Source organism: Mustela nigripes, chromosome 6, assembly GCF_022355385.1.
Source record: "Mustela nigripes isolate SB6536 chromosome 6, MUSNIG.SB6536, whole genome shotgun sequence".
NCBI lineage: Eukaryota > Metazoa > Chordata > Mammalia > Carnivora > Mustelidae > Mustela > Mustela nigripes.
Window position 1 is genome coordinate 98,678,278 of NC_081562.1, and position 25,114 is coordinate 98,703,391.

The window sequence follows — 25,114 nt, forward strand, 5'->3', positions numbered from 1 at the left end:
AATTATCACACCCATTAACAAACTGGAAAATTGAGGCTCCACAGGAACCACATTTGAATTGGATTTATCCAAGATATTAACCTCTATACCCTAGTGCCTCTCTAAAGAAAGCTCAATCCCTGAAAAATAATGAAGTTTAAAGTACCAATGGCCATTGGTAAGTGGCCACCACTCCTACATTAAAGGACAACCTTGTTCTCTAAATCAACAAAGAACAAGTAATGGTAAGAGCTGTTAAAGGGATCAGACAGTTCTCAATACACTTCCATGGAATGGTGCAGACCAACACCACGCTAATGAAGGTGAACTACTCATTCCACATCCATAGTGCGATAAAGAGCTTGTGCCAGAACCTAAATCATCACACCCTACGCACAGCTTAGTTTGACCGACACTGATTTGTAGCAAGTGCTTTGGGATAAAGAAAGCAGTACCATGATGCACCTTGTCTCCCCGTGGATCGGTAACAGTCTGCTGCCCACCCGCTAGTCTAGGGACCAACTCTGAGCAGCCCTGCTGTAAATGATACAGCACTGAGCGATATTGACTATTCTGCAAATGACCACATTTGTTAAATGGGTACATAGAGAGATTAATATAGAAATATTATTAATGTAAATACAAATTATTGTATTAATGTAAATACAAATAATGCTATTGGACATATCCAAAGCATTTGAGAATTTCCATTTTTTGCCTTACCAGTCTTTTACTTTAGCCAACAACTTCTTTATAATCATAGAAGTTATATAAGTAGCATTTTTAAAAATACCAATTGTTTTATTTTCTTACTCTTAGTATTTTTAACTAAAGCTCGTACTTTATTCAGATGATCTGAGTTTTTACCTAATGTCTTTTTCCTGTTTCAGATCCCATACAAGGCACCATATTACGTTTAGTCCTCTAGTCTCCTTAGTCTCCTTTCTGCTACTAAAGTCTTCCATAACCCAAAGTTTATTACTATTGCTTCCCGAGCCAGAGTTCATAAAGTGGAGATACACTAACATTATCTGAGCACATACTATGTGCCAGTTTGTTTGTTCAACACTCTACGTATCTTAACAGTGCTTTGAGACTAAGTGTAGAGACCACTTTTAGGCAACAGGCTTGAGCACTGCAAACCTGGGCAAAGCCAAAGGTCCCACAGAGATCACGGAGCTAAATATACAAACAGGTACGCTGTGTGGCCCTCCCTCACCTTGGAATAGTCATAGGCCCAAATGGACCAATAAGGTACTTATAACCAGGCAGAACTCCTAAGATTACCAAAAAAGGAAAAATTCCATACGTTCACATATGCTTTCAATATACCCTAGCACTGCGGCCCCTCACCATCGCCTGGTAGCAGACAGTGTCTCCTCTGCTGTCCTGCCAGCACTGCTCCCTTGCAGTGCATCTGATAGACGTCTACCTTCTTTGTTCTGTCTTGGCTGAACTCTTTCACTGCCCTCCTCACCAGCACCCCTCCAATCACCATTATTATCTCCATGTTACAGGCAAGGAAGCAGGGCAGCATGGGAGTAAGTAACTGGCCTACAATTAAATACCTGGGGAGCAGCGGGGCCAGGATTCAGACCCCAGCAGTCTGATTCCCAAGGCCACAAACTCTACTCTAAAGTCCTATGCTCTACAAAACATATAAACATATGGATCTATGTGAGCATGCGCAGTTCAGAGTATTATGTGGGATCTGAAAATGGGACGTGATAGTATGAGAAATGTCAGAAACCTCCACTGACCACAAAGGCAATCAAATTACTTTGGTCATATTTCACAGTGCAGAGAGCTTTCTGTACATTAGTTCACAATTTAATTCCAAGACCACTGGGCAACTGCAGTGCCTGGCAAAAAAGAGACTACGGGGGCACGTGCCTGGCTCAGTGGGTTTAGCATCCAACTCTTTTTCAGCACAGGTCATGATCTCAGGGTCCTGAGATTGAGTCCCATGTCAGGCTCCTTGCTCCAGAGGAGTCTGCTTGGGATTCTTTCTCTCCCTCTGCCCCTCCCTGCCCCCCAATCCCTGCTCTCTCTAAGAAATACTTCAAAAAAAAAAAAAAAAAGAAAAGAGACTACAATATTAACTGCAGGAAGGAACTGTCCCAGTTTCAAATGTTTGGTATTTGGAGAATGCAGGAAAATGGGTACAGTTAAAACCCTAAACTCTAGAAAAAACCGTCTGGCGATCTTTCAAACATAAACTTTCGGTGACACATGTGAGAATCCCCATAAACACTGTGAACACAATGCAATAGAAGTTCAACTTAAAAACAGAATGGCCATTTGGAAAGGCACTCATCAGCTCTTTCTCTTTTTGTAGCACTGTAACCAGAAAACTCTCTTTTCTGAGGGTCACAAAATCTAACAAATTCCCTTTTCTAAGGGTTCAAAACTTGCCAGCTTTTTGTGCCCCGGTATCAGTAAAGCATGCCTCAGTCATCTGCAATGATGAAGCGAAAAAGAAATGACTGGGCACAAAAAAGAAATAAGAGCACATCACTCAAGCTCAAAGTCCTCCAGAGAACATTCCTCCACTTTCTGGAGCGTAGCTCAACCTCACCTTCTGAAACAGGTGGCTCTTTCTGACCTTCCTCCCCTCACCTTCCTCGGACCATCCTCTCCTCACCTTCCTTCCTCCAAGGACCGGCAGCAGGCAGCACTCAGGCCTACAACGGTCACACCTCTGGCTTTGAATTCCAGGCTGTCTCCTGATGCTTGGAGATTATAATTTGCCTAGACTGTGCTCGATCTGTAGATGGTCAGTATGAGACACAAGGAAAATACACTGATTCCCACAGGAGAACTTTTGCGAACTACACTGACCAGACATCAAAAAAGGCCACTAGGCCAAGACCTCTGTCAAACGAGACCAGCAGGCTGACATCTTCCTACTTGCTCTCCTTGGCAAATGTTCGGAGGCGTGATTCCACTTTTCAAACTTGATAATTTCACAGCCAGACTAAAATCTGGACTTCCTCAGAAGTGAAAATTGTCTGACTTAAGTAAGATAAGCAGACACCTATTGTTCTATCTTAAGTGCTGGAGGTCTGAGGGAGGGAGCTGTTTTTGTAAGCCATGCCTTCAAAATAATAGAGGCAAAGGGCAGAAGTCCAGAGGTCTTCCACAGACCCACTGAGAAAGGAGTTAATAACAGAACACCCAGCATTTTGAGAGTTATTGCTGGAATCTTTCTAAACACTCCTGTGATGCCGGCTTGTCTATTTGCTATGATGCCGAGAAGGCTGGAGGGTTCTACCTCTTCCAGGGTGTGCTGAATTATTAAACGTCTCTGCAGCCAGCTTTGGAGGAGAACTCCAATGGATAAAATGGTAGAAGTCCTTCCTCAAGAAAAGAGACACTGTCACCTGCAAACTGCAGGAATGAAAAAGCAGAATCTGGATGACTAGCAGTAACAGTAAGACCCCAGAAGTTTCCCAACACCAGCTCTGATTCTTGTTAAAATGTGGATGTCTTCATGCTCTGCCTGTTACTGGAGTCCTCACTACACATTTCCATCCCTAGAAGCCATATATGCTGGAGTTTTCCAGGTGCAGATGCAAACCTGTATGTGAAGAATGTAAAACACTTAGTGTAATATTATTTGCTCTCTTATATGTATATCCTCAGTGTATTGATCCAGGATTATAAACATTATTCTGGGTGGTAAGGACCAGATCCTATAACACTCTATAGGAAAAAACACAAGACTAGTTCTTTTCACAGTAACTTGAACTATATATTCTATAGCGTTGTGCTAAAATAGAAATCGATACTGGAAAAATTTTAAATAATTGTCTGAAAGGGTCTCAAGAGATATTAAAAGTTCTCATCACAGGGCACCTGGCCAGCTCAGTTGGAAGAGAATGCAACTTTGAATCTCGGGGTTGTGAGTTTGAGCCCCATGTCAGGGACAGAATTGACTTTAAAAAGAAAGTTCTTATGACAAGAAAAAAAATTTTATGTGTGGTAATGGATGTTAATTACACTCAGAATGGTGGTTATTTTGTAATGTTTACACAATTATATTATACACATAATGTGTTATGTGTTATGTTGTGTTATACATAATGTGTTATGTGTTATGTTATGTTATACACATGGAACTAATATATGTCAATTAAATCTCATTAATAAAAATTATAATATATTGATAGCTTCAGAAAATGAATATTAGACCTCTATTTCCTAAAGTATATTAAAGTCAGATAGATACCCCAGCATGACGCTTTTGGTTGAAACTAAAATGCAGGATAGAGTGTTTTTAAAATATGATTTAATCAGATTACCAGCTTTCGTATAAGAAAGGAATTTTAAAAGCCCTCCAGACAAGATAAAGTCAGTGTAAAATAGATCAATTATAATAAGTGCTATGGAGAGATATAAAGCAGGGGAAGGAAACAGAAAGGGCCAGGAGAGGATGTGGCTTATAATCTTCAGTAGTATACAAGATTTACACCAAAGAAAATCAATGCAATCATGTTAGTAATTAATAACGAAATAACTGAAATAACTGTATATCTGGAAAACTTTAATTTTTATTTTTTATTTTTTAAAAGATTTTATTTAACAGATAGAGATCACAAGTAGGCAAAGAGGCAGGCAGAGAAAGAGAGGAAGCAGGTTCCCCGCTGAGCAGACAGCCAGCCCAATGTGGGGCTAGATCCCAGAACCCTGGGATCATGACACGAGCCGAAGGCAGAGGCTTTAACCCACTGAGCCACCCTGGCTGGAATATCTGGAAAAATGTAAATACATTTTTTATATCTGGGAAAATTTAAACACATTTTTTAAAAGATTATGAGTTATGGGCAAAAATTATAATGGAAATTTAAAAATGCACAGAATTGAAAGATAACAGAAACACTACATATAAGACTTTGTAGAATGCAGGTACAGCAGTGCTTAGAGGAAATTTTATTTGCTTACAAACTTCCATTAGAAAGGAAGAAAAATAAAAACTTGGAAAATGGCTAAAATCAACAAGTCAGGAAATGACAGATGCTGGTGAGGATGCGGAGAAAGGGGAACCCTCCTACACTGTTGGTGGGAATGCAAGCTGGTGCAACCTCTCTGGAAAACAGCATGGAGGTTCCTCAAAATGTTGAAAATAGAACTGCCCTATGACCCAGCAACTGCATTACTGGGTATTTACCCTAAAGATACAAACGTAGTGATCCAAAGGGGCACGTGCACCCGAAGGTTTATAGCAGCAATGTCCACAATAGCCAAACTATGGAAAGAACCTAGATGTCCATCAACAGATGAATGGATCAAGAAGATGTGGTATATATACACAATGGAATACTATGCAGCCATCAAAAGAAATGAAATCTTGCCATTTGCGACAACATGGATGGAACTAGAGCGTATCATGCTTAGTGAAATAAGTCAAGCAGAGAAAGACAACTATCATATGATCTCCCTGATATGAGGAAGTGGTGATGCAACATGGGGGCTTAAGTGGGTAGGAGAAGAATCAATGAAACAAGATGGGATTGGGAGGGAGACAAGCCATAAGTGACTCTTAATCTCACAAAATAAACTGAGGGTTGCTGGAGGGAGGGGGGTTGGGAGAAGGGGGGTGGGGTTATGGACATTGAGGAGGATATGTGCTATGGTGAGTGCTGTGAAGTGTGTAAACGTGGCGATTCACAGACCTGTACCCCTGGGGATAAAAATATATGTTTATAAAAAATAAAAAATTAAAAAAAAAAAACTTGGAAAATAAGAACTTAAAAGAACTGGCAAAATAATGCTTACAGAACAAGTAAAAGAGAATAAACTAGTGAAATAGAGAATACACAATGTAGTAAATCAAAGAAGCAAAAAACTTGTTTTTTTAAAAACTAAAAAGGGGCGCTTGGGTGGCTCAGTGGGTTGGGCCTCTGCCTTCAGCTCAGGTCATGGTTTCAGGGTCATGGGATCGAGCCCTGCATCGGGCTCTCTGCTCTGTGGGGAGTCTGCTTCCCCCTCCCTCTCTCTGTCTGCCTCTCTGCCTGCTTGTGATCTCTGTCTGTAAAAAAAAATAAAATAAAAATAAAACAACCAAAAAATTAAAACTAATAAAATAATCATACTTCTAGCAAAGTCAATCAAGGAAAAAAGGAGGAAAGGCAGACAGTTGTTATTAACAGAGAAGTGGCATAACTGCAGATGATGCAAACATTAAAAAGATATGAGAATATCATAAATGATGTTAAGCTAGTAAATCAGAAAATGTTTGAATGTGGAAGCAATGACAAATGTTTTTTCTTGATGAAAGCGCTAGACCTAGATAACTTTACTGATGAGTCCTACTAAACTTTTTAAGAGTCAGATAATTCCAATATTACATGAAATCCTCCAGAGAACAGTAAAAGAGGAAAAAATCCCCAACTAATTCCAAACACTATTACTCTCAGATCACAATATATTTTTTTAAAAGATAAATTAATTATCTCTACTTTTTTGTTTTAATTTAGAAGCAGAAGCATATTCCTATATGCCTCATGGGTCAAAAAAGAAACCATTTTGAGAAATTAAAAATGCTTAGAACTTAATTCTAATGAACTCTGCTGTCAAATCTTGTAAGATGTAGCACAGGTGATACTTCAAGGAGAATTATCATAAATATATATTAGGAACAAAGAAAAGAAATATTTGTTAGGAATAATACTTATATTAGAAATAACAATTATATTAGAAAAGAAATATATTGTCTTAAATGTTAATAGTACCAAAAAAGGATAATGCACCCAACGTAAGAAAAAAACCCAAAGAAAATCAGAAAGGTGGTAGTAAAGATAAAAGTGATAATCAATAAAATAAAAAGAAAAACTAGCAAAAACAATCTCTTTTAAGATTCAGCAAGAGGGACACCTGGGTGGCTCAGTCGGTTAAGCAGCTGCCTTCAGCTCGGGTCATGATCCCAGCATCCTGGGATTGAGTCCCACATCAGGCTCCTTGCTCAGCAGGAAGACTGCCTCTCCCTCTGTCTTTGCCTGCCACTCTGCCTGCCTGTGCACTCTCTCTCTCTCTTTCTCTGATAAATAAATAAAAATAAAATCTTAAAAAAAAAAAAAAAGATTCAGCTAGAAAAAGATAAAGCAAAAAAAATTTCAATAATACAGATCAGCCACTTTTTAAAAAATAAGAGAATACTACCATTAACACATCAATATATTGGAAACATAAAATGGACAAATTTCTGGAAAAACATAACTTAACTGATGCCAGAAGAAATAGAAAGAATAAATAATCCTATAACTAATAAAGAAAATTACTAACTGCTGATGAGTTAAAAAGTTCTTCTGACCAGAAGAAATAGAATAAATAATTCTATAACTAGTAAAGAAAATGACTAACTGCTGATGAATTTTAAAAGTTCTCCTGATGCCAGAAGAAATAGAAAGAATAAGTAATCCTGTAACTAATAAAGGAAATGACTAACTGCTGATGAGCTAAAAAGTTCTTCACACAAAGTAAGTATCTAGACACAAATAGTTCTATCAAACTTTCAAGAAAAGGAATATTCCAAAATGTCAAACTTCCACAAAGTTGGAAAAGAAGAAATACTCTCTAACACATTACCAGAAAGGAAAACCATAGGCTTGTTTCATTCAAGGAATGAGAGGCAAAAACCCCTAATTATTGGCAAACTGTATCCAACTGTTTTTATCTTTTCTAAAATTTTTATGTTTTATTTATTTTTTTAAGTGGGCTCCACATGGGACTTGAACTCACAACCCTGAGATTAAGACCTAAGCTGAGAGGAAGAGCTGGATGCTTAACTGACTGAACCACCCATGTGCCCCCCAACTATTTTTATGTACATAAAATAAAATGATGAGGGCAGGTGGGCTTTGTTTTGTTTTCTTCTTAAATTAGGCTCCAAGCCCAAGGTGGAGCCCAATATGGGGCTTGAACTCAACTCTGAGATCAAGGCCTGAGCTGAAATTCAGGATGCTCAACTGAATGAGCCACCCAGGCACACCAATACAGGTTTACTTCTGGAATGCAGAGAAGGTTTAATATTAGGAAACCCTTAAACATTACTCAACACATTAACACATTAAAGAAAATATTATTAATAGATACAAAAATAGATAACATTTAATCACCTATTAATCATTAAAACCTTAAGTAGACAAGAAATACAAGAGATTTTACTTAACTTGATGAAGGGTGCATGTAATAAACTGAAAACAATCATCATCCTCTACGAGAGGAGGAGCTTAAAACCATTCCTTTACATCTAGAAAAAGGAAGAATGCCAAAGTCACCACTTTTATGAACTTTGTATTCAATATTTTGCCTAGGGCAAAAATACAAGAAGAATAAATTAAAGCCTTAAAATCTGGCAAGGGGGAAATAAAATTGTCTTGATTTGCAAGTAATTTTTTTACAAAAAAAAAAAAGAATAACTAGACATAATAATAGACCAACAAAGTGGCTGGATACAACACTAATATGCTAAAGTAAACTGCATTTCTGTATAACTGAAAACAATTAGGACATAATTTTAGAAGAGATCTCATGAACATTAACAAGAATTATAATATATCATGAAATAAATATAACAAAAACACAGAAAATGTAAAATGTTACAGTAAGATATTTTATTTCAAAGATTTTATGTATTTTAGAGAAAGCATGCAAGTGGGGGAGGGGCAGAGTAAAAGGAAGAGAGAATTTGAAGCAGACTCCATGGAGAGCATGGAGCCCAATGTCAGGCTCCATCTTACAACCCTGAGACCATGACCTGAGTTGGACACTTAACCAACTGAGCCACCAAGGTGCCCCTACGGTAAGATATTTTATTTATTTATTTTAAAGATTTTATTTGAGAGAGAGAGTGTGAGCACAAGAAGGAAGGAGGGGCAGAGAAAGAGAGAGAGGGAGAATCAGGCACTCCAATGAGCAGCAACACTGACATGGGGCTCGATCCCAGGATCATGGGAACACAACCTGAGCTGAAGTCGGACACTTAACCAATTGAGCCACCCAGGCACCCCTTCAGTAGGATATTTTAAAAAGAACCAAGTAAATGGAGAAATATTCATATTTGTGGGTAGGAAGAATTAATATTATATAGACATTAGCTCTCTTCTAGCTGATTTATGTCTCATAGTTTCAATCAAAACGCCAAAGGGTTTCCCAGGGAAGGAAAAACTGATTCTAAAATGTATTTGGAGGGACACCTGGGTGGCTCAGTCTAGTATGATCAGTGTCTGACTCCTGCCTTCAGCTCAGGTCATGATCTCTAGGTCCTGGGACTGAGCCCTGCGTCAGGTGCCATGCTCAGCAGGGAGTCTGCTAGAGGATCCTCTCCCTCTCCCTCTGCCCCTTCTTTTGTACATGTACTCACTCTCTCTCACTCTCTAGAATAAATAAATAAATCTTTAAAATGTTTTTGGAAAAGAAAAGACCAAGATCAGTAAGGTAATTCTGGAAAAATAAAGAAGGAGGATTTGGTTTCCTACATTTAAAGACTCATTATAAAGCTATAGTAATTAAAAGAATGTAATACTGGTGCAAGAACCTACAAATTAACCAATGAAACCCAACAGCATCCAGAGATAAACTCATGCACATATGAAACTGCGATCAAGACAGAAAGAGCTGGTCGGTCACTTTTTAAAAGAAGGGACTGAGAGGCACCTGGCTGGCTCAGTCAGGAGAGCACACACTTGATCTCAGAGCCATGAGTTCAAGCCCCACTTTGGGCCTACAGCTTATTTTTAAAAAATAAAATAAAATAAGGAACTATTTAGCAAATGGAGCTAAAAAAAAAAAAAATTGGTCATCCACATGAAAAGAACTAAAGATACATCTGTAGCTCGCAGTGTGAAAAATGTACGTCAGATGAATTGGGACCTTATATGTGAAGAGCAAATTTTTCAAACATTTACAAAAGGATATAGACAAATATTTTTCTGACCTCAGAGTAGGGAAAGAAATGCCAAACATGAGTTAATAATTGATACATCTGAAAAAATTAAACAACCTCTGTTTATCAAGAGATAGCTTTTATAATTGTGAAAGTACAAGCTACAAAAAGGGAAAAGATATTTGCAAAAGATGTAACTGACAAGAGTAACAGCGAGAACACACTAAAAAGAAAACTCACAAATCAGTAAGATAAACTAAAGGATGAATGGGTGAAGAGATGAGAACGTATTTTAGTGGCAAAAACACATGGCCAGTAAACCTGTGAAAAGATGCTCTATCTTATTAGCAATCAAAGATATACAAATGAAAACAAAATACAATTTCACCCCAATAGATGGACTCTCCAAAGAAACCCGTCTTCATGCTAACTGCCAGTTGTCCACCAAAATATTCCTCTCCTGCTATGGTCATAGAGTTGTAGCAGGAAACCAGACTGTCTAGGTAGAGTATGTTTGCCAGACTCCCTTGCAGCAGATGTGGCCCTGTGACTAAACTCCGACCACTTAAATGAATGAAAATTGTCTGGTATAGGTCTGGCCTGGATTTTAAAACACTGACGCAGGTGCACCTCACAATTCATTTTCCTTCCCACAAGCCAGCACATAAATATACTTAAAACCCACTTTTAATCAGGCAGTTCTCTAGGTGATGGAAGAGCAACAATACGGTGAAGACTCGGGGCTCAGTGGGTTAAGCTGCTGCCTTCGGCTCAGGTCATGATCTCAGGGTCCTGGGATCGAGTCCCGCATCGGGCTCTCTGCTCAGCAGGGAGCCTGCTTCCTCCTCTCTCTCTCTCTCTCTGCCTGCTTGTGATCTCTCTCTGTCAAATAAATAAATAAAATCTTTAAAAAAAAAAATATATGGAGAAGACTCAACTTAACCAGGCAAATAATTCTGGTGGCCCAGACTGCATACCTTCAGAATGTTGTATGAGGGACACGTGGGTGGCTCAGTTGGTTAAGCTGCTGCCTCCGGCTAAGGTCATGATCCCTGAGTTCTGGGATCGAGTCCCGCATCGGGCTCCTTGCTCAGCAGGGAGTCTGCTTCTCTCGCTATCTCTGCCTGCCTCTCTGCCTGCTTGTGTGTACTCTCTCTCTCTGGCAAATAAATAAATCTTTCAACAAAACAAACAAACAAACAAAAAACCCAAAAACCAGAATGTTGTATGAGAGAAAAAGCAAAGAAGGGGGAGAAATAAAGGCAAGGAAAGAAAAAAGGAGGAATCTCTATTTTTACATTCTTGTGAGATTCCCGCATCAAACCAGGAAACTGACCAAGGTATCCTGTGGTCCAAAAACACAGTAAGTACAGCATATACCAAGAAGGAAAACTACCCAGAAATTCATCCCACCATGCATGACAGTCTGCAGTGTACACGTAAAGCTTGGTCTGCTATGTGACGCAGTCATAGCAGTGACCGGCACAGCACGGACACTCATTAACTGTTAGGTGCTGCTGTGATTGTTTTTAATTATTATTTCATCATCCTTATTATAAAATATTTCTCCATGCCAAAACATTCTTTAAAAACTACTGGTAATGACTGCATTACATTCCATGTATACAAGTTAGCTAACCACCCCCAATAGCATTCAGTTAACCATTCCCCACTGTGGGACATTTAGACTGGTTTTAATTTTATGACATTCTAAAGAAGTTACACACTATTTCAATTCTATTTAATTTTGTGGTCCAAAACCACAGTATTTTAATATTTTAATAATAATAATATTAATTTATTTAATAATAAAATATTTAATATTTAATAATAATATTTAATATTTTACTGGATACCCTACATAATTCTGAATGAGCACCACATTAACTTATACTACAAATGGATGACAATCCAAATGATTGCTCTACTCATTCAATACATGTTTAATAAAGCTCTGTACTAAAAGGTATGAAAGATACATAAACGATACATTTTGTTATCAAAGTACTTTCAGGACACCTAGATAGCTCAGTCAGTTGGGCATCCAGCTCTTGGTTTCAGCTGGGGTCGTGATCTCAAGGTTATGGGGTCAAGCCCTGTGTGCGTTCCACACTATGGGTTTGGAGCCTGCTTGGAATTCTTTCTCTCTCTCTCCTCCCTTCTTTGCCTCCCCATCTTGAGCACACCAGAAATCCCTAAAATAAATAAATAAATAATCTTTTTTTAAAAAGTACTTTTTGTTTTATGTCAATAAAGCTGGAGGAAAAATCATGACACAGAAGAAAATGCACAGTTATAAATGAATTCTTCATATCCATATTGATTTAAAAATACATATATTTTTCTCAAGACCATAAAATTAAATCAGTGACTTGATTTGATGTCTTTAGAATGCTTTCTACCACAGGTAAATAAAATGCACAGACTGGATTACAGTTTTCATTTTCCATACAGCATCACTAAACAAAGATAAAGAAAATTCAAAGCAAAAGTTGTAAGTAAACACATGACAGCCCAGGCCCAGGAAATAGCACACTTTTAGGCTCTGTTACCTGTACTTGGATAAAAAATAATGACAATATAAAATCCACTTATAAGGAGCTGGGAATCTCCCTGGTTTGCTTATCACATTTCCCTTTGTATTTCTACCACGAAACTCGCTCCACTCCATTCCAAAAGTACATGGGACTTTATCAGGATGATTAAATATTCACTCACTTTGGGATCTAGTCAGGTAGCAGACCGGTGATCATGTATTTGAATTTCGAAAAGCTTATCTAAGTCAAAATGTAACAAGAAGCAGTTGAAATGTGAAGAAAACTAAAATTACACAGATAACAAGGACAGATTTTTACTACTTATTATGTACCAAGCCTGTAATAAAGCTTTCCACAAATCACCTCACTGAAACCTTACAAAGGCAAGAAAGGAAGTACTATTATCATCCCCATTTTACAGATGAAGAAACGGACTCTCAAAGATGACAAACATGATCACTGGCGGGGCTGGGTGGTTAACACCAAAATCTCTGCTCTTAAACAATATGTTCTATTTCCTCCCATCTTGAAATATCAGCAGGAATACATATATATGTAATCAAAACACTAGACTGTAAGTCAGGACCAACAGATAAAAATACTTTTAAATAATGAAAAATGTCTTCAAATAAGTACTCCTCATCCCACTTTCTACCTTCAAAAAAAATTAAACCAAAAATAGAGTGATGACACATACACCTTATCCCCTTTTCTTTACCTTAATTCTTAATTGTCTAAATTGAAGGGAAAGGAGTCTCATGATTAAAGTAAGAAAAGGGTCTGGCCACACAACAAAGCAAGCTCTCTCAAACCAGAACCAGAGCTGAACATGAGTGACTCCTAAGTTGGTCAATGCTTCGCAAGAGTAAGGGAAGCAACACAGACTGTGGAAGTTGAGGTTGGTCATCCTGTACTGCCAGCCTTCACCGGAGTTCAGAAGGATGCATTCAGCCCCAAAATTTCTCCCAAACTGTTCTGTAATGTATTTTGAAGTTCATGAAACCAACCAGGGTTTCTGGGCCACATAAGAGGGCTACTGAAGTAGCTCCAATTAGCTTGACCAAAATTTCAAGCAAGTTATATTTGTACATAGTCACCATATTTTTTTTTTTCTTGATCCTAAGGCAAGCCTGTGAAGCCACTACCTGCACATTGTGGTTTCTTGTAATGATCTTGGGGGGTTGGTGGGGACACTTAGTTACACTTACCAATTTAAATAACTCCTCCTGTTAACAGAGCAGAGGAGTTGCTGTTCTCTTCTAGGTCCAACTACAGTGCCCTCAGTGACTGTAAAGTCTAAACAGCAAGGGGCCCCGGGGTGGCTCAGTCAGTTAAGCATCTGCCTTCAGCTCAGGTCATGATCTCAGGGTCCTCAGATCGAGCCCCATGTCAGGCTCCTGCTCAGCGCAAAGTCGGCTTCTCCCCACTGCTCATGTGCACACTCACTCTCTCTCTCAAATAAATAAAATCTTAAAAAAGAAGAGAAAAGAAATCTAAACAGTGAAGTGCTCTATCTCCTGCTCTACTTTGTGAGGAATCTAAAAGTAAATCATTGTTCCTAAAAACAAACCTGGGTTCTAGCCCCAGGTAGGTTACACTTAATTGTGTAACTCTATCATTATGCTTCCTTGCATCATGTAAGGATGATGTCTAAGATGATGTTTAGACAGGAAATGTCTAAAGTCCCTCCCAGCTATAAAGTTTTAATTCATAATTTAAGTTTGTTGCTGTTTTCTATTACAGGTCAGATGAAAGAACATCAGATGGAGACACAGGTTCTTTATTAGTGACAGCAGTGCTCTTTCCTATTGAAACCTACTGTATGACATAGGGACCTATCAAACTGAATTGGTATTTCCTCATGATCCATCTGCTACCAAAATGTACTATTCGTAGTTCAGGCAGCAGAGTGGCTGAAGAACAACAGATTTTCTTGGCACTTCCTGTACATATGGCATATAGAGGAGTAGGAGATTATCCCTCAAAAAATATTGCAAATGATAGCTGTCAAATCCTAGCAACTAGCAACATGCATTATTAAAAACAAACACAACCTCTAGGTCCATGAGTTCCACTTCACAAAATGTGTCTCCTGATTCTTCCAGTTCCCATATGGGAAGCAGTATTTTTTATATGTGTGCCACAATACTATAGCTGCAGAATTCGAAAATTGCATAGAATACTAAAATCCAGAAAATCTCCAAACCTTCTGTTAGCCAGTTGTTACCATCTATTCCCCTACTAAGCTTTTTGCCAGAGATGCTAACAAGCAACAGAGTCAACTGATTTGTGTTTCATATACTTTTCCAGACAAGCTGTCTTCTTAAGAGCCCCCACAAACAAGAGATTGACTTCTCTGGATTCTAAATCTTTGGGAAGTTGACTAACACAATGCATGCAATAGTCTTTCTTCTCCTAGCTAGCACACTCCTTTTAAATTACTGCTTGAGGTCCTTCTGTCTCTGATTTAAACACATCTATTCCTTGACAACTTGTAGAATTCATAATTCTATCCCCTCTTATAATTGTGCTCTATAGTTTTCTGAACATGGTTTTGTTATTTTTCTCTATTCCCTATTGCATTACATTTTAATTTTCTGAGAACTCAAATAATAAACAGTGTTTGTAAATTCATTATTAAAAAAAAAGTGAAACCAAAAATAATTTCCCCCATAACAGGGTAGCTGAAAGAAAATGCAAAAAACCTGAAAATTTTACTAAGTTATTAATATGAATGGACATAACATCTTCAATCAGACTCAAAGATCATTAGAACCGAGAATCCAAACTCTTCATCTTATAAGAAAACCAAAAGCCAGAGAGAAGCTATGTGACTTACTCAACGTGATGTATCTAACTAGATGTACCTATAGTTTCACACATAAAAATTACACATTGTCACCTATGATGTCTCTTTTCACAGTTGAGAATAGCTCCATGAAGTTTGTTCCCAAAACATGTATAGGCAGCCACAGTGCCAAAATCTCACACCTGGAGTCATTTCTTTAGATAAAACCATTATCTCAGAAATTCTGAGATTCGTACAACTGGTATCGGGGAAATGGGAGAGAAAAAGAAAGAACAATACTCCAGAGTATAAAGTTCTAAGTCAGAAGGTTAAAAAAAAAAGTACACATAATCAAAAATGACTCTTGAAATCACCCATACGCCAAAGTCACCTAGAGACTCCAACACATGTGGCTTTATTCACTGGGAACAGATCTATGTCTTCTCTTCTGAGTCCAGCCCAGCCAAGTTCTCCTTTAGCAATTGAATAGACCACATTTCTTTTGTTTATCAACAGATGAAATAGTTGGCTGGAATTAAAAGAGGTGGTTGTTCCAAAACCACATACCTTTAAACAGTGGACTAGCACTCTGCTAGGGTAAAGGGCTCACCCTTGCAGAGGGACTCAGCAAATAAAACAGAAAACCAGAGTGCTGCATTTCTCATCCTTACAAAGGAACCTACTCCCACTGTGCAGAATGGCTTGGCCTCATGCACTAGATCACTGTCATTTTTCTCCCACTCGTTTCTTGATTTTGCTCAGAAGTACAGGTGAATTGGGGCCACTGAAGAGGTGTGCATGACCCGACTCCCTTGTATTACCCTATTCCCGTAATTGCATATGGATATAATGACCTGGGTTTGAAACAGAATAGGTGGAAATAGATAAAGTCTGGATACAGGTCCTGATGAGAAGAGCAGGTCAGGTTAGGAAAGAGTCAGAAAGCAGCCTGAAGACTGGGGTATGTGTGAATGAGGAAGGTTGAAGAGAACAGAGAAGATCACTTTCTATGGGACAGAATTTGTTCCAAAAATAATCCTCACCATGTTCATAATTTTTTCTTGGATTGGATTTGATAGACACATTTTAAACGTTGCAATACATCCCATTTTATTGATTTCTTTTTAACATAGAGGGCCTTTTATCTCAAGCATATCAGTAGTCATATAACAATAGAATTCACTCTCTGAAAGAAATTAATCATGGGACTATTTTTCATATAAGGACCTGATCATGAACAAATGACTTTGGAGCAGAAATAATGAAGCCAATACTTAAAAGGGCATTCTGCCAGTCATCACTCCAGGCAGCAAGAAAGCCAGACTGCCATCCCTCAAAGATCTACCACAAAGAGCCATGTGGAAAACCTGCACAAGGAATGGTGACTAGGAGTCCCACTTAGAATGAAAGGTTTCAGGCTGTGTTGCACTCATTAAGAAAGATTCTGCTTCTTAAAAAGTTTGCCTGTCACTAAGGAAATAATTACTTCTCAGCTAATATAACTTTCATATCAATATAACCAGTTCCTATAAGTATAAATTATATTAATTACAAGCAGTTATAAATCATTTCTTGAACAACACTGAGCTCAAATCCATTATCAGGGTTAGCCTAAAGAAACATGAGTCCCCAGGCTTGTACATTACATCTGTGGCCATGATGAGTTGGTCCAAATTCACCCTCGGGTGATGGAGGGTCCCCCTCCAGGTCCTCTCACAGGACTCCAGGCGTTTTCACAACTTGACCACACAAAAGAGCACTGAGGCTGCTCCTGCCTTTCCCAAGGCAAGTAAGGAATGCCTCCCTCAGCAGCCCTTTTATAAAACTGTATCTGCAAAAACACAGGTGTCCACACAGCAATTGTTATGAACTTTGCATTGAATATTCCCAAGAACAGCAATCTCAACACTCCATCCATTGTCTCAATAGGGTAAACCACCCAGGAGAGACCACAGAAGAGGAAAAACAAAACCAAAAAAATCCCACAAAAACACAACCACTTTGACAGTACTACAAAATACTTGTACTAGAGAGAAAACATATTTTTTAAACCACAAGGCACATTAGGGAAAAATGTTTAATCAACATTAATTAGGTTCCTTCATGACTTGACAATGTAAATGGACTGAAACTATTACTTAAATATTCAAACCAGTTTACATGGAAGTAGCTTTCCGCAAACGATAAAGCGATATTCCCATGTGAAGGTGAAAGATGGCACTGAATTCTGGCCCATTATAAAGGAGGAGTCAGATTCCACCAGTCCCTGCTTGGTTTAACTGCCAGGCTTTCAGGGAGCTGTTTTATAAAGGGCGGACTCACCCTGATAAATGGTGAATAGTGTAAATGTCTAATATCATCGGCAGTCGATGAAGCTCTAGACCACTTGGAGTCCAGACTTCAGAAAGACGGCTGCTTAAAATATTAAGTGTATGTGTGTGTGTGTGTGTGTGTGTGTGTGTGTGTTGACAAAGATATCAGTTAAAAAGAATCATAAGGAGGAGGAAGAGGAGAACTGGGCAGGAACCACTGCTGCTGCCTGCCTCCCCTGTAAGTTGCCCGGCTGCACGGCTGAAGGTGGCTGAGTTAAAGCCAGTTCTCTCTCTGGTGGAGGTGCGCTCTGGCAGCCCGGAAAAGCCACCTGGTTTCCAGCTCCCTGTGGGCTTGACGAGACTGGGACTGGGACTGGGAGGAGAACTGGCTTGTACGAACCCTGGGGTGGCTCGACCAGAGACTCTGGCTGTCCCTCAGCGCCTTCCTCCAACGCAGACACCAAGTTAGAAAGGCAACTCCTCCTCGAGCACAATGACAAGAAGGCACACAAAAGGAGCAAGGCAGCCGCTCCCATCCTTACCTTTGACTTGACTTTCATACTCGGCTATGATCTCTTTGTCCTTTTTGAATCTGCTCGGAGTGGACATTATCCAGCTGTTCTGGGTTTGCTTTCAATGGGCAAGTTCTGTTAGGCTGTCACAAACCGGTCTCCTTGGAGAGGCAGAGAGTTGTACTCCCACACACCGGGAACCCAGAGGCAGCTCCGACAGGAGGTAAAGGAGGAGGAAGACGAGGAGGAGGAAAGAAGCAGCGAGCCGGAGACTAGATTAAGCCGGGCGCTGGCACCATACTCTCCGGTTCGACTGCCGTCGGTGATCCGGCGGGGAGCCGGGCTCGGGGCCGGAGAGGCCCGGCGCGCAGGCAAACTCCTTCGAGCGAGCGGCGGGGGGCGTCTCCCTGCCCACCCCACCCGGAGCCGGCCACTTCCTCTACGGCCGCGGGGCGGACGCGGGCTTCGCGCCGGCGCTCCGCACCATTGTTAGAAACACGCACCCGGCGCTCGGGGCAGGGCCGGCCGTGGAGGGCGGGCGCCGCGACCCTCCCTTCCTGCTCCCGCCGCCGGCTCCGGCGCTCGGGGGGTCCCACCCGGGCCGGGATGCTGCTGCCGCGGCCGCCGCTCCCCCGTCGGCAAAGGCGGCTGCCAGCTCCCGGGCAGGCGAAAGGAAACGTAATCCTAGAGCGCGTCCCCGCTGCTGGCCGGGAAGGCGGCCGCTGCGCCGTTCGAACGCGTCCTGGGTGCAGCCCCGGCGGAGTTTAGGTCTCGACAGCCGGCGCCGCGAGGGGCCTCTGCCTCCTGGGCCACGGGGCGCCGGAGCTGCCTCTTTCTCCTCGTCCCGCTCTCCGCTGCTGCCCCCAGGAGGCCGCCGCTGCCCTGCACACTCGCACGCGCACCGGGAGGAGCCGCGCCCCCGGCGGCCGCAAAGTTGCCGGCGCGCTTACTGCCCGCGGCTCCCCGCGCCCAGAGAGCAAGCGGCGGGCGGCGGCCTCACCTGCCGCTCGGGACTCGGCGAAGAGGAGCGGAGCTCGCGGGAGGGGCGGTGCCCGTACCCTTCGCTCTCGCCCCCGCCCCGCTCGGTGAGGAGACGCCGGCTGGCCCGGGAAGATGGATGCCTCTCGCCGCCACCCGCGGCCCCGCCCCGCGCGCCGAGCCGGGGCGGCCCTGGGCGACGCCCCCCCGCGCCTCCCCCGGCGGTAGCAGGGCTCGGCTGGGTTCGGCCGCCGGACCGCAGCCCCGGCAGCTGGAAACCCCCTTCCCGACCCGGGCCGTCCTGGGCCGAGGGAGGGGGCTCTGGAGGGGCCTTTTCCAGAATCTATCGGACGAAACCAGAGTTGGAGCTCTCCATGGCAGGAAGGGCTGGGAGTCATCTTGGACCCCCTAGGGAACCTGGAGGCTCACTGAATTGTGCACGACTTGGCGCTTTAAAAAAAAAAAAAAAAAAAAAATCAAAGGACGGTGAAGCTTTTCAGTCGAGATGGAGAAAAAATACCCATCTTGAATACAATATAACCCCCCTCCTAGAAGTAGCCCCGGGAGCGAGAGTGGTGGAAAAGGGGTGGTCACCAGTTTTGTGAGGGACGCCAAGTACCGCCTGGGACCTTTCCTGTCTCCTTTCCAATCGCTTCCAACAAGAGTGTGGGCCTGGTTTATCAAAGCGATTATTCAGAGGCGTGTCCAGTATACAAATGTTTTCCTTGCAAGATCTGAACAGAGTATGGACTTTAGACTTTGACCATTCATTGATATATCCAGTGATAAACTTTCACGTTCTCACTGCGGGCCAAACTAAGATGTAGGGACTCAGAGATCAGGTCCCTGGTCCCTACCTTAAAGGATCTGAAGGTTTATTGTATAAATAAGTAAATAAAGTACAATAATGCTTTAAGAGAGTAATACGCGAGGCTTTGGGGAGCCCTGAAGGGAAAAAATGGGCTGCCAGCGTTTTGGGGAGAAGTGGTATTTAAACGGGATTTGAAAGATGACTAGTAAGCAGAGAGGGAAGGGGTTGAGTTCCAGAAGGAAGAAGGAACATCACACTTTGGGGCAACTGGAAATACAGTTACAAGATGTCCTCTACTAAAATACCAGATCTCTCATGGGAGGTGAAAAACATATTGAAAGTTTAAATATATATTTATGTTTCAACGGACAGTGCGTGAAGGTTGTTTTTAATTGTACATTTTAAATTTTAATAAAAAAAAAATTTTTAAGGAGCTCCTGGCTGCCTCAGTCAGTGCAGCATGCAACTCTTTTTTTGTTTGTTTGTTTTTTTTTTTTTTTAAACATTTTTTTTTTTTAAAGATTTTATTTATTTATTTGACAGAGAGAGATCACAAGTAGGCAGAGAGGCAGGCAGAGAGAGAGAGAGAGGAGGAAGCAGGCTCCCTGCTGAGCAGAGAGCCCGATGTGGGACTCGATCCCAGGACCCTGAGATCATGACCCGAGCCGAAGGCAGCAGCTTAACCCACTGAGCCACCCAGGCGCCCCAGCATGCAACTCTTGATTTTGGGGTTGTAGGTTCAAGCCCCCAAAGGGGTGTAGAGATTACTTTAAAAAAGATCTTTTTAAAAATTAATTTTTTTTTCCATTTTGCCAAACAAGAGGTTAACTATGGAACTCCTGACTGCCCTAATTTCATGTGGAACTGTCTTATATAAGAATGTTGGGTGAAGAGCCAGAATATCTAAAGCAGAGAGGCTGGGAAGGAAGGTCAGGGCCAACTGGGAGAGGCCTCCTGTACTGAGCTCTTGGATGCAGTTCTGCAGACAACAGGGAACCTTTTAAGTAGAAAAGTGTCATGATCACATATATGTTTTATAAAGACAACTGTTGGCAGTGTGAAAGGACAGTTTGGGCATGGGGAGAGAGAGACCAGAGATAAGCAGCGTACTTTGGTGATAACTGCAGTCAAATATAAACGTGATCCACATCATCCTTCCATGGTGCTGCTGGAATTTATATTTGCAGTTGAGAAGTACAACTTGGCAGCAGAAAGTGCAGCCCCTAGAAATGAACTGTCGGCTACTGGGGTAGCCACAAGCCCCAAAGACAGAACATCTAGAAGTGAATCCTAGCTCTGCAGTTTCCCGAGTGAGCTGATACAAATTATAGCCCCTCTCCCGGTCTCAGTTCCTTCATCTGTACAGTGGGGTTAATGCCTAGCTCCTGGGGATGTGATAAGCTTTTACAGAGATTATCCCTTAAAGTGCTTATAGCAGCACCAGACTATTGTACATACCCAGAGAATGTAAGTTATCTTTGGCTTATTACCTCAGTTTTAATCTTCTTTGAAAGAAAGCTATTTAAAAATCAGAGACATGGGGCGGGGCCCCTAGCTGGCTCAGGCAGAAGAGCCTGTAATTGTTATCCAGGAAGTGAGTGCAAGCCCCATGTTAGGTGCAGACATTACTTAAATAATTAAAACTTTTAAAAAAGATTAAAGAAATAAAAACCAGAGAGTGTATCTTAAACATCTTTGATTTCATCGTGTTCAATAAACCATTGATAAATGTTTTTGAATGTTAATGTTTTAATATTAGTAAATCGCCATCTTACTGTTTTTGGAAATTGGGTCCCATTCACTAAACAAAGCATTTTACATACGTTCTTACAAGAACCCTACAAAGGCTGATACCACTGTCTTCATTTTATAGACGAGAAACTGGAAAGCCCAGTAAATGTGTAAAGACCTGGCTGGGTCAGCATTCCAGCCCCTATCAGCTTCCCTCCAAAGTGGGTTTCCCCAATTTTCTACTCTGTTTGCTGTGAATTTATGGTTCTTTAAACTTGTGAGGCAGGTTCACCTAGAGTGAAATGTGTATGTCTGGTTCATGGTTTTCCCTCCAGGGATCTCTTCTGATCCAGTCATGCGCTGTGATTAACAAGTCAATTGATTCTTTCATAGTTTTCTCTTTTTCAGGTTCTCCTTATCTTTCCCATATTTAGGAGCCCACATTGCTTCACAAAGCTGAATATGGAGAATGCCTGTGACTTAAAATCCAGAAAGCTAGGGTAAACTGAGTTTGGGAGACAGACAGCTGTGATTCTAATTCTGTGCCTTTGCTCCACCTTGTGGTAGCTGTTATCTTAGCGGTACAACAGGGATGGCCCCTAAAGCTCGCCCCTCCCCTGCCACACTCCTACTCCAGGAGGCCAGCGAGGAGAAATTTGGAGTGCCTAATGGTAGGATTCCTACTGCATACTTACCCACCCTGTTTTCTAGTATGTGCCTTTCAGAGCCACTCCAAATTTCCAGAAGTACTACTTAATCTACCATGTGATCATATGTTCTGGGCATAGTTAGGAGTATACACAGGGATCCTTGGCAGCCACAAAATAAACCATGCACCTTACCGCAGTACCACTTTGGCTCAGTCCTAAATAACTTAAATCATTTTTTTTTTAAGTTAAATTCAAACACATTAAGGAGTCAATGCCAAGTATACAAGTCTTTTAGATACAGTTTCAGTGTCTAAAAGTAGCTTCGTGTCTGAAGTAGGACATCCGGCTACTCCCCTTCCTGTAAGGGATACCCTCTCCTTCATCTGCTGGGATGGGAAACTGGGTGAAGGGCTGCCAGTAGCCTCGGTTTTATTCCTGGATCCAGCCAGAGCCTCAGAACAGCAACTGTTGTGCATGTGCATCTTCTGTGTCTTGACTCTGTGACCCCTTGGCTTCTCAAATTGCTGGCTACGATGTTTTCAGTGAATTGTGTTTTTTGGTATCATGTCCTGGGACAGTGTTTTATAAAGTCTGATCTTACCATTGATTCCCTTCACCAAAATCACCTTGGAAGTCTCCTTAGAATTCAAACGTTCTGTCCTTAAAGCCACATTTCTCAACTTTAATATGCATAGAAAACACCTGAGAATCTTGTCATACTAAGGTCCTGATGTCTACAGGAGTGAGGCTTGAGATCGTGCATTTCTAATAAGCCCCCAGACCACACCAATAACGCTGTCGTAAAGACCACACTTTGAGGAGTAAAGACCCATAGGATCCAAATTTGGGGTGAAGGGGGAGGTCCCCAGGTGATTCTTATGCATGAGAATCTTTGCCCAAGGGCAAGGGATACTAAAAGAATATCCTTACAAAATACTAGCTACATATACTCAAGTAATGTTGATGACATGGTCAAGATTTTTAATTTTTTATTCAATTTAGTGCAATTCCAAGAAAGTAGACCGTTTTCTCCTCCCAGATAATAACACTTTTGTTTTAACTTTTCATCTATAAAATGGGAATAATAATTACCCACAGAGGTTTGTAGTAGCGAATAAATACAAAGTGTATATAAAGCAGTTGGCACCAAACCAGGCACATAGGTAATAAATAAATGTTGGTTTTTCTGGTCATCATCATCTTTATTATTTGGTACAAAAAGCTTACTTTCAAGTTCATAGCAAAACCAATCCAGTTTTGGAGGAACTTTTGATGTGTTTATGTGTGCCTATGTACCTCCTTGTTTAAACCTCCTGTGTTAATTGAGAAATTCTTTGGTTTTGATGGGAGTGTTTTGTAATTAATTAGTTTATTGTGTATCTGCATTTTCTAGACACCATCTCGAAACTTTTATAAAATGATCTGTATAGTCTCTTCCATTCTAATGAACAAATATTTATTCAGTATCTATTCAGTATCTATTCAGTTGCACAATAGGACATTGCTGATATTTAACCATTATTTACATAAAAGATGGGGAAGTTATATGATGCGGTGTATTACTGAGAGCCCCACACTTGGGCAATTGGCATAAACAAAAGTTGACATTAAAAACCCACTTCCAGGGGGAGGAGTCAAGACGGCGGAGAAGTAGCAGGCTGAGACTACTTCAGCTAGTCGGAGATCAGCTAGATAGCTTACTAAAGATTGCAAACACCTGAAAATCCATCGGCAGATCAAACAGAAGAAGAACAGCATTCTGGAAACAGAAAAACAACCACTTTCTGAAAGGTAGGACCGGCGGAGAAGTGAATCCAAAGCGATGGGAAGATAGACCCCGGGGAGAGGGGCTGGCTCCCAGCAAGCGGTGGAGCAACGGAGCACAAAATCAGGACTTTTAAAAGTCTGTTCCGCTGAGGGTCATCGCTCCAGAGGCTAAACCGGGGTGAAGCCCATGTGGGGTCAGCGTGGCCTCAGGTCCCGCAGGGTCACAGAAGGATTGGGGGTGTCTGAGTGTCGCAGAGCTTGCGGGTATTGGAACGGGAAATCCGGCTACAGAGACAGAGCCGACAGTAAGCTCACAGCTTGGGGTTACCTTGAACCTGCCACAGGCTCGGTGAGCTCGGAGCGCGGCCAGAGGTCAGGCAGACGGGAGTAACTGGCGCTGTTCTCTGAGGGCGCACTGAGGAGTGGGGCCCTGGGCTCTCGGCTCCTCCGGGCCGGAGACCAGGAGGCCGCCATTTGTATTCCCGTCCTCCAGAACTCTACAGAAAGCGCTCAGGGAACAAAAGCTACTGAAAGCAAACCCGAGCGGATTACTCACCCCGGCCCCTGATAAGGGTGGTACAATTCCGCCTGGGGCAAAGACACTTGAGAATCACTACAACAGGCCCCTCCCCCAGAAGATCAACAAGAAATCCAGCCGAGACCAAGTTCACCTAAAAGGAGTGCGGTTTCAATACCAGGGAGAGCAGCAGATTTCCAGAGGAGGAGAAAGCAAAGCACGGAACCCATGGCTTTTACCCTGTGATTTTTTTTAGTCTTGCAGTTAATTTAATTTTTTTCTTTTTCATTATTTGTTTTTTTTCTCGCCTTCTGGTAAATTTTTTTTTAACTTTTACCTTTTTCTTTTTTAATGTTTTTTAACTAGTTTATCTAATATATATTTTTTCTTTTTTATATATTTTTTATTGGTTTTCTTTTTTTAATCCTTTTCTTTTCTTTTTTTTTTTCGTTTTTCTTTTTTTTTCTTTCTTCCTTTTTGAACCTCTTTTTATCCCCTTTCTCCCCCCTCACGATTTGGGATCTCTTCTAATTTGGTTAAAGCATATTTTCCTGGGGTTGTTGCCACCCTTTTAGTATTTTACTTGCTCCTTCATATACTCTTATCTGGACAAAATGACAAGACGGAAAAATTCACCACAAAAAAA

At 41.3% G+C, this 25,114-nt stretch overlaps 1 protein-coding gene across 2 annotated transcripts in view; it reads right to left on the reverse strand.

Moving 5' to 3' along the window:
- SRGAP1 (SLIT-ROBO Rho GTPase activating protein 1) overlaps window positions 1-18,350 on the reverse strand; it is a 260,617-nt gene extending 242,267 nt beyond the window's left edge. For both annotated transcript variants that reach the window (XM_059403610.1, XM_059403611.1), the window contains exon 1: window positions 18,045-18,350. In XM_059403610.1, the coding sequence (XP_059259593.1) occupies window positions 18,045-18,111 (67 nt within the window). In that variant the 5' untranslated portion in view covers window positions 18,112-18,350. The remainder of the gene's footprint in view (window positions 1-18,044) is intronic.
- Between the last annotated feature and the right edge of the window lie 6,764 nt (window positions 18,351-25,114).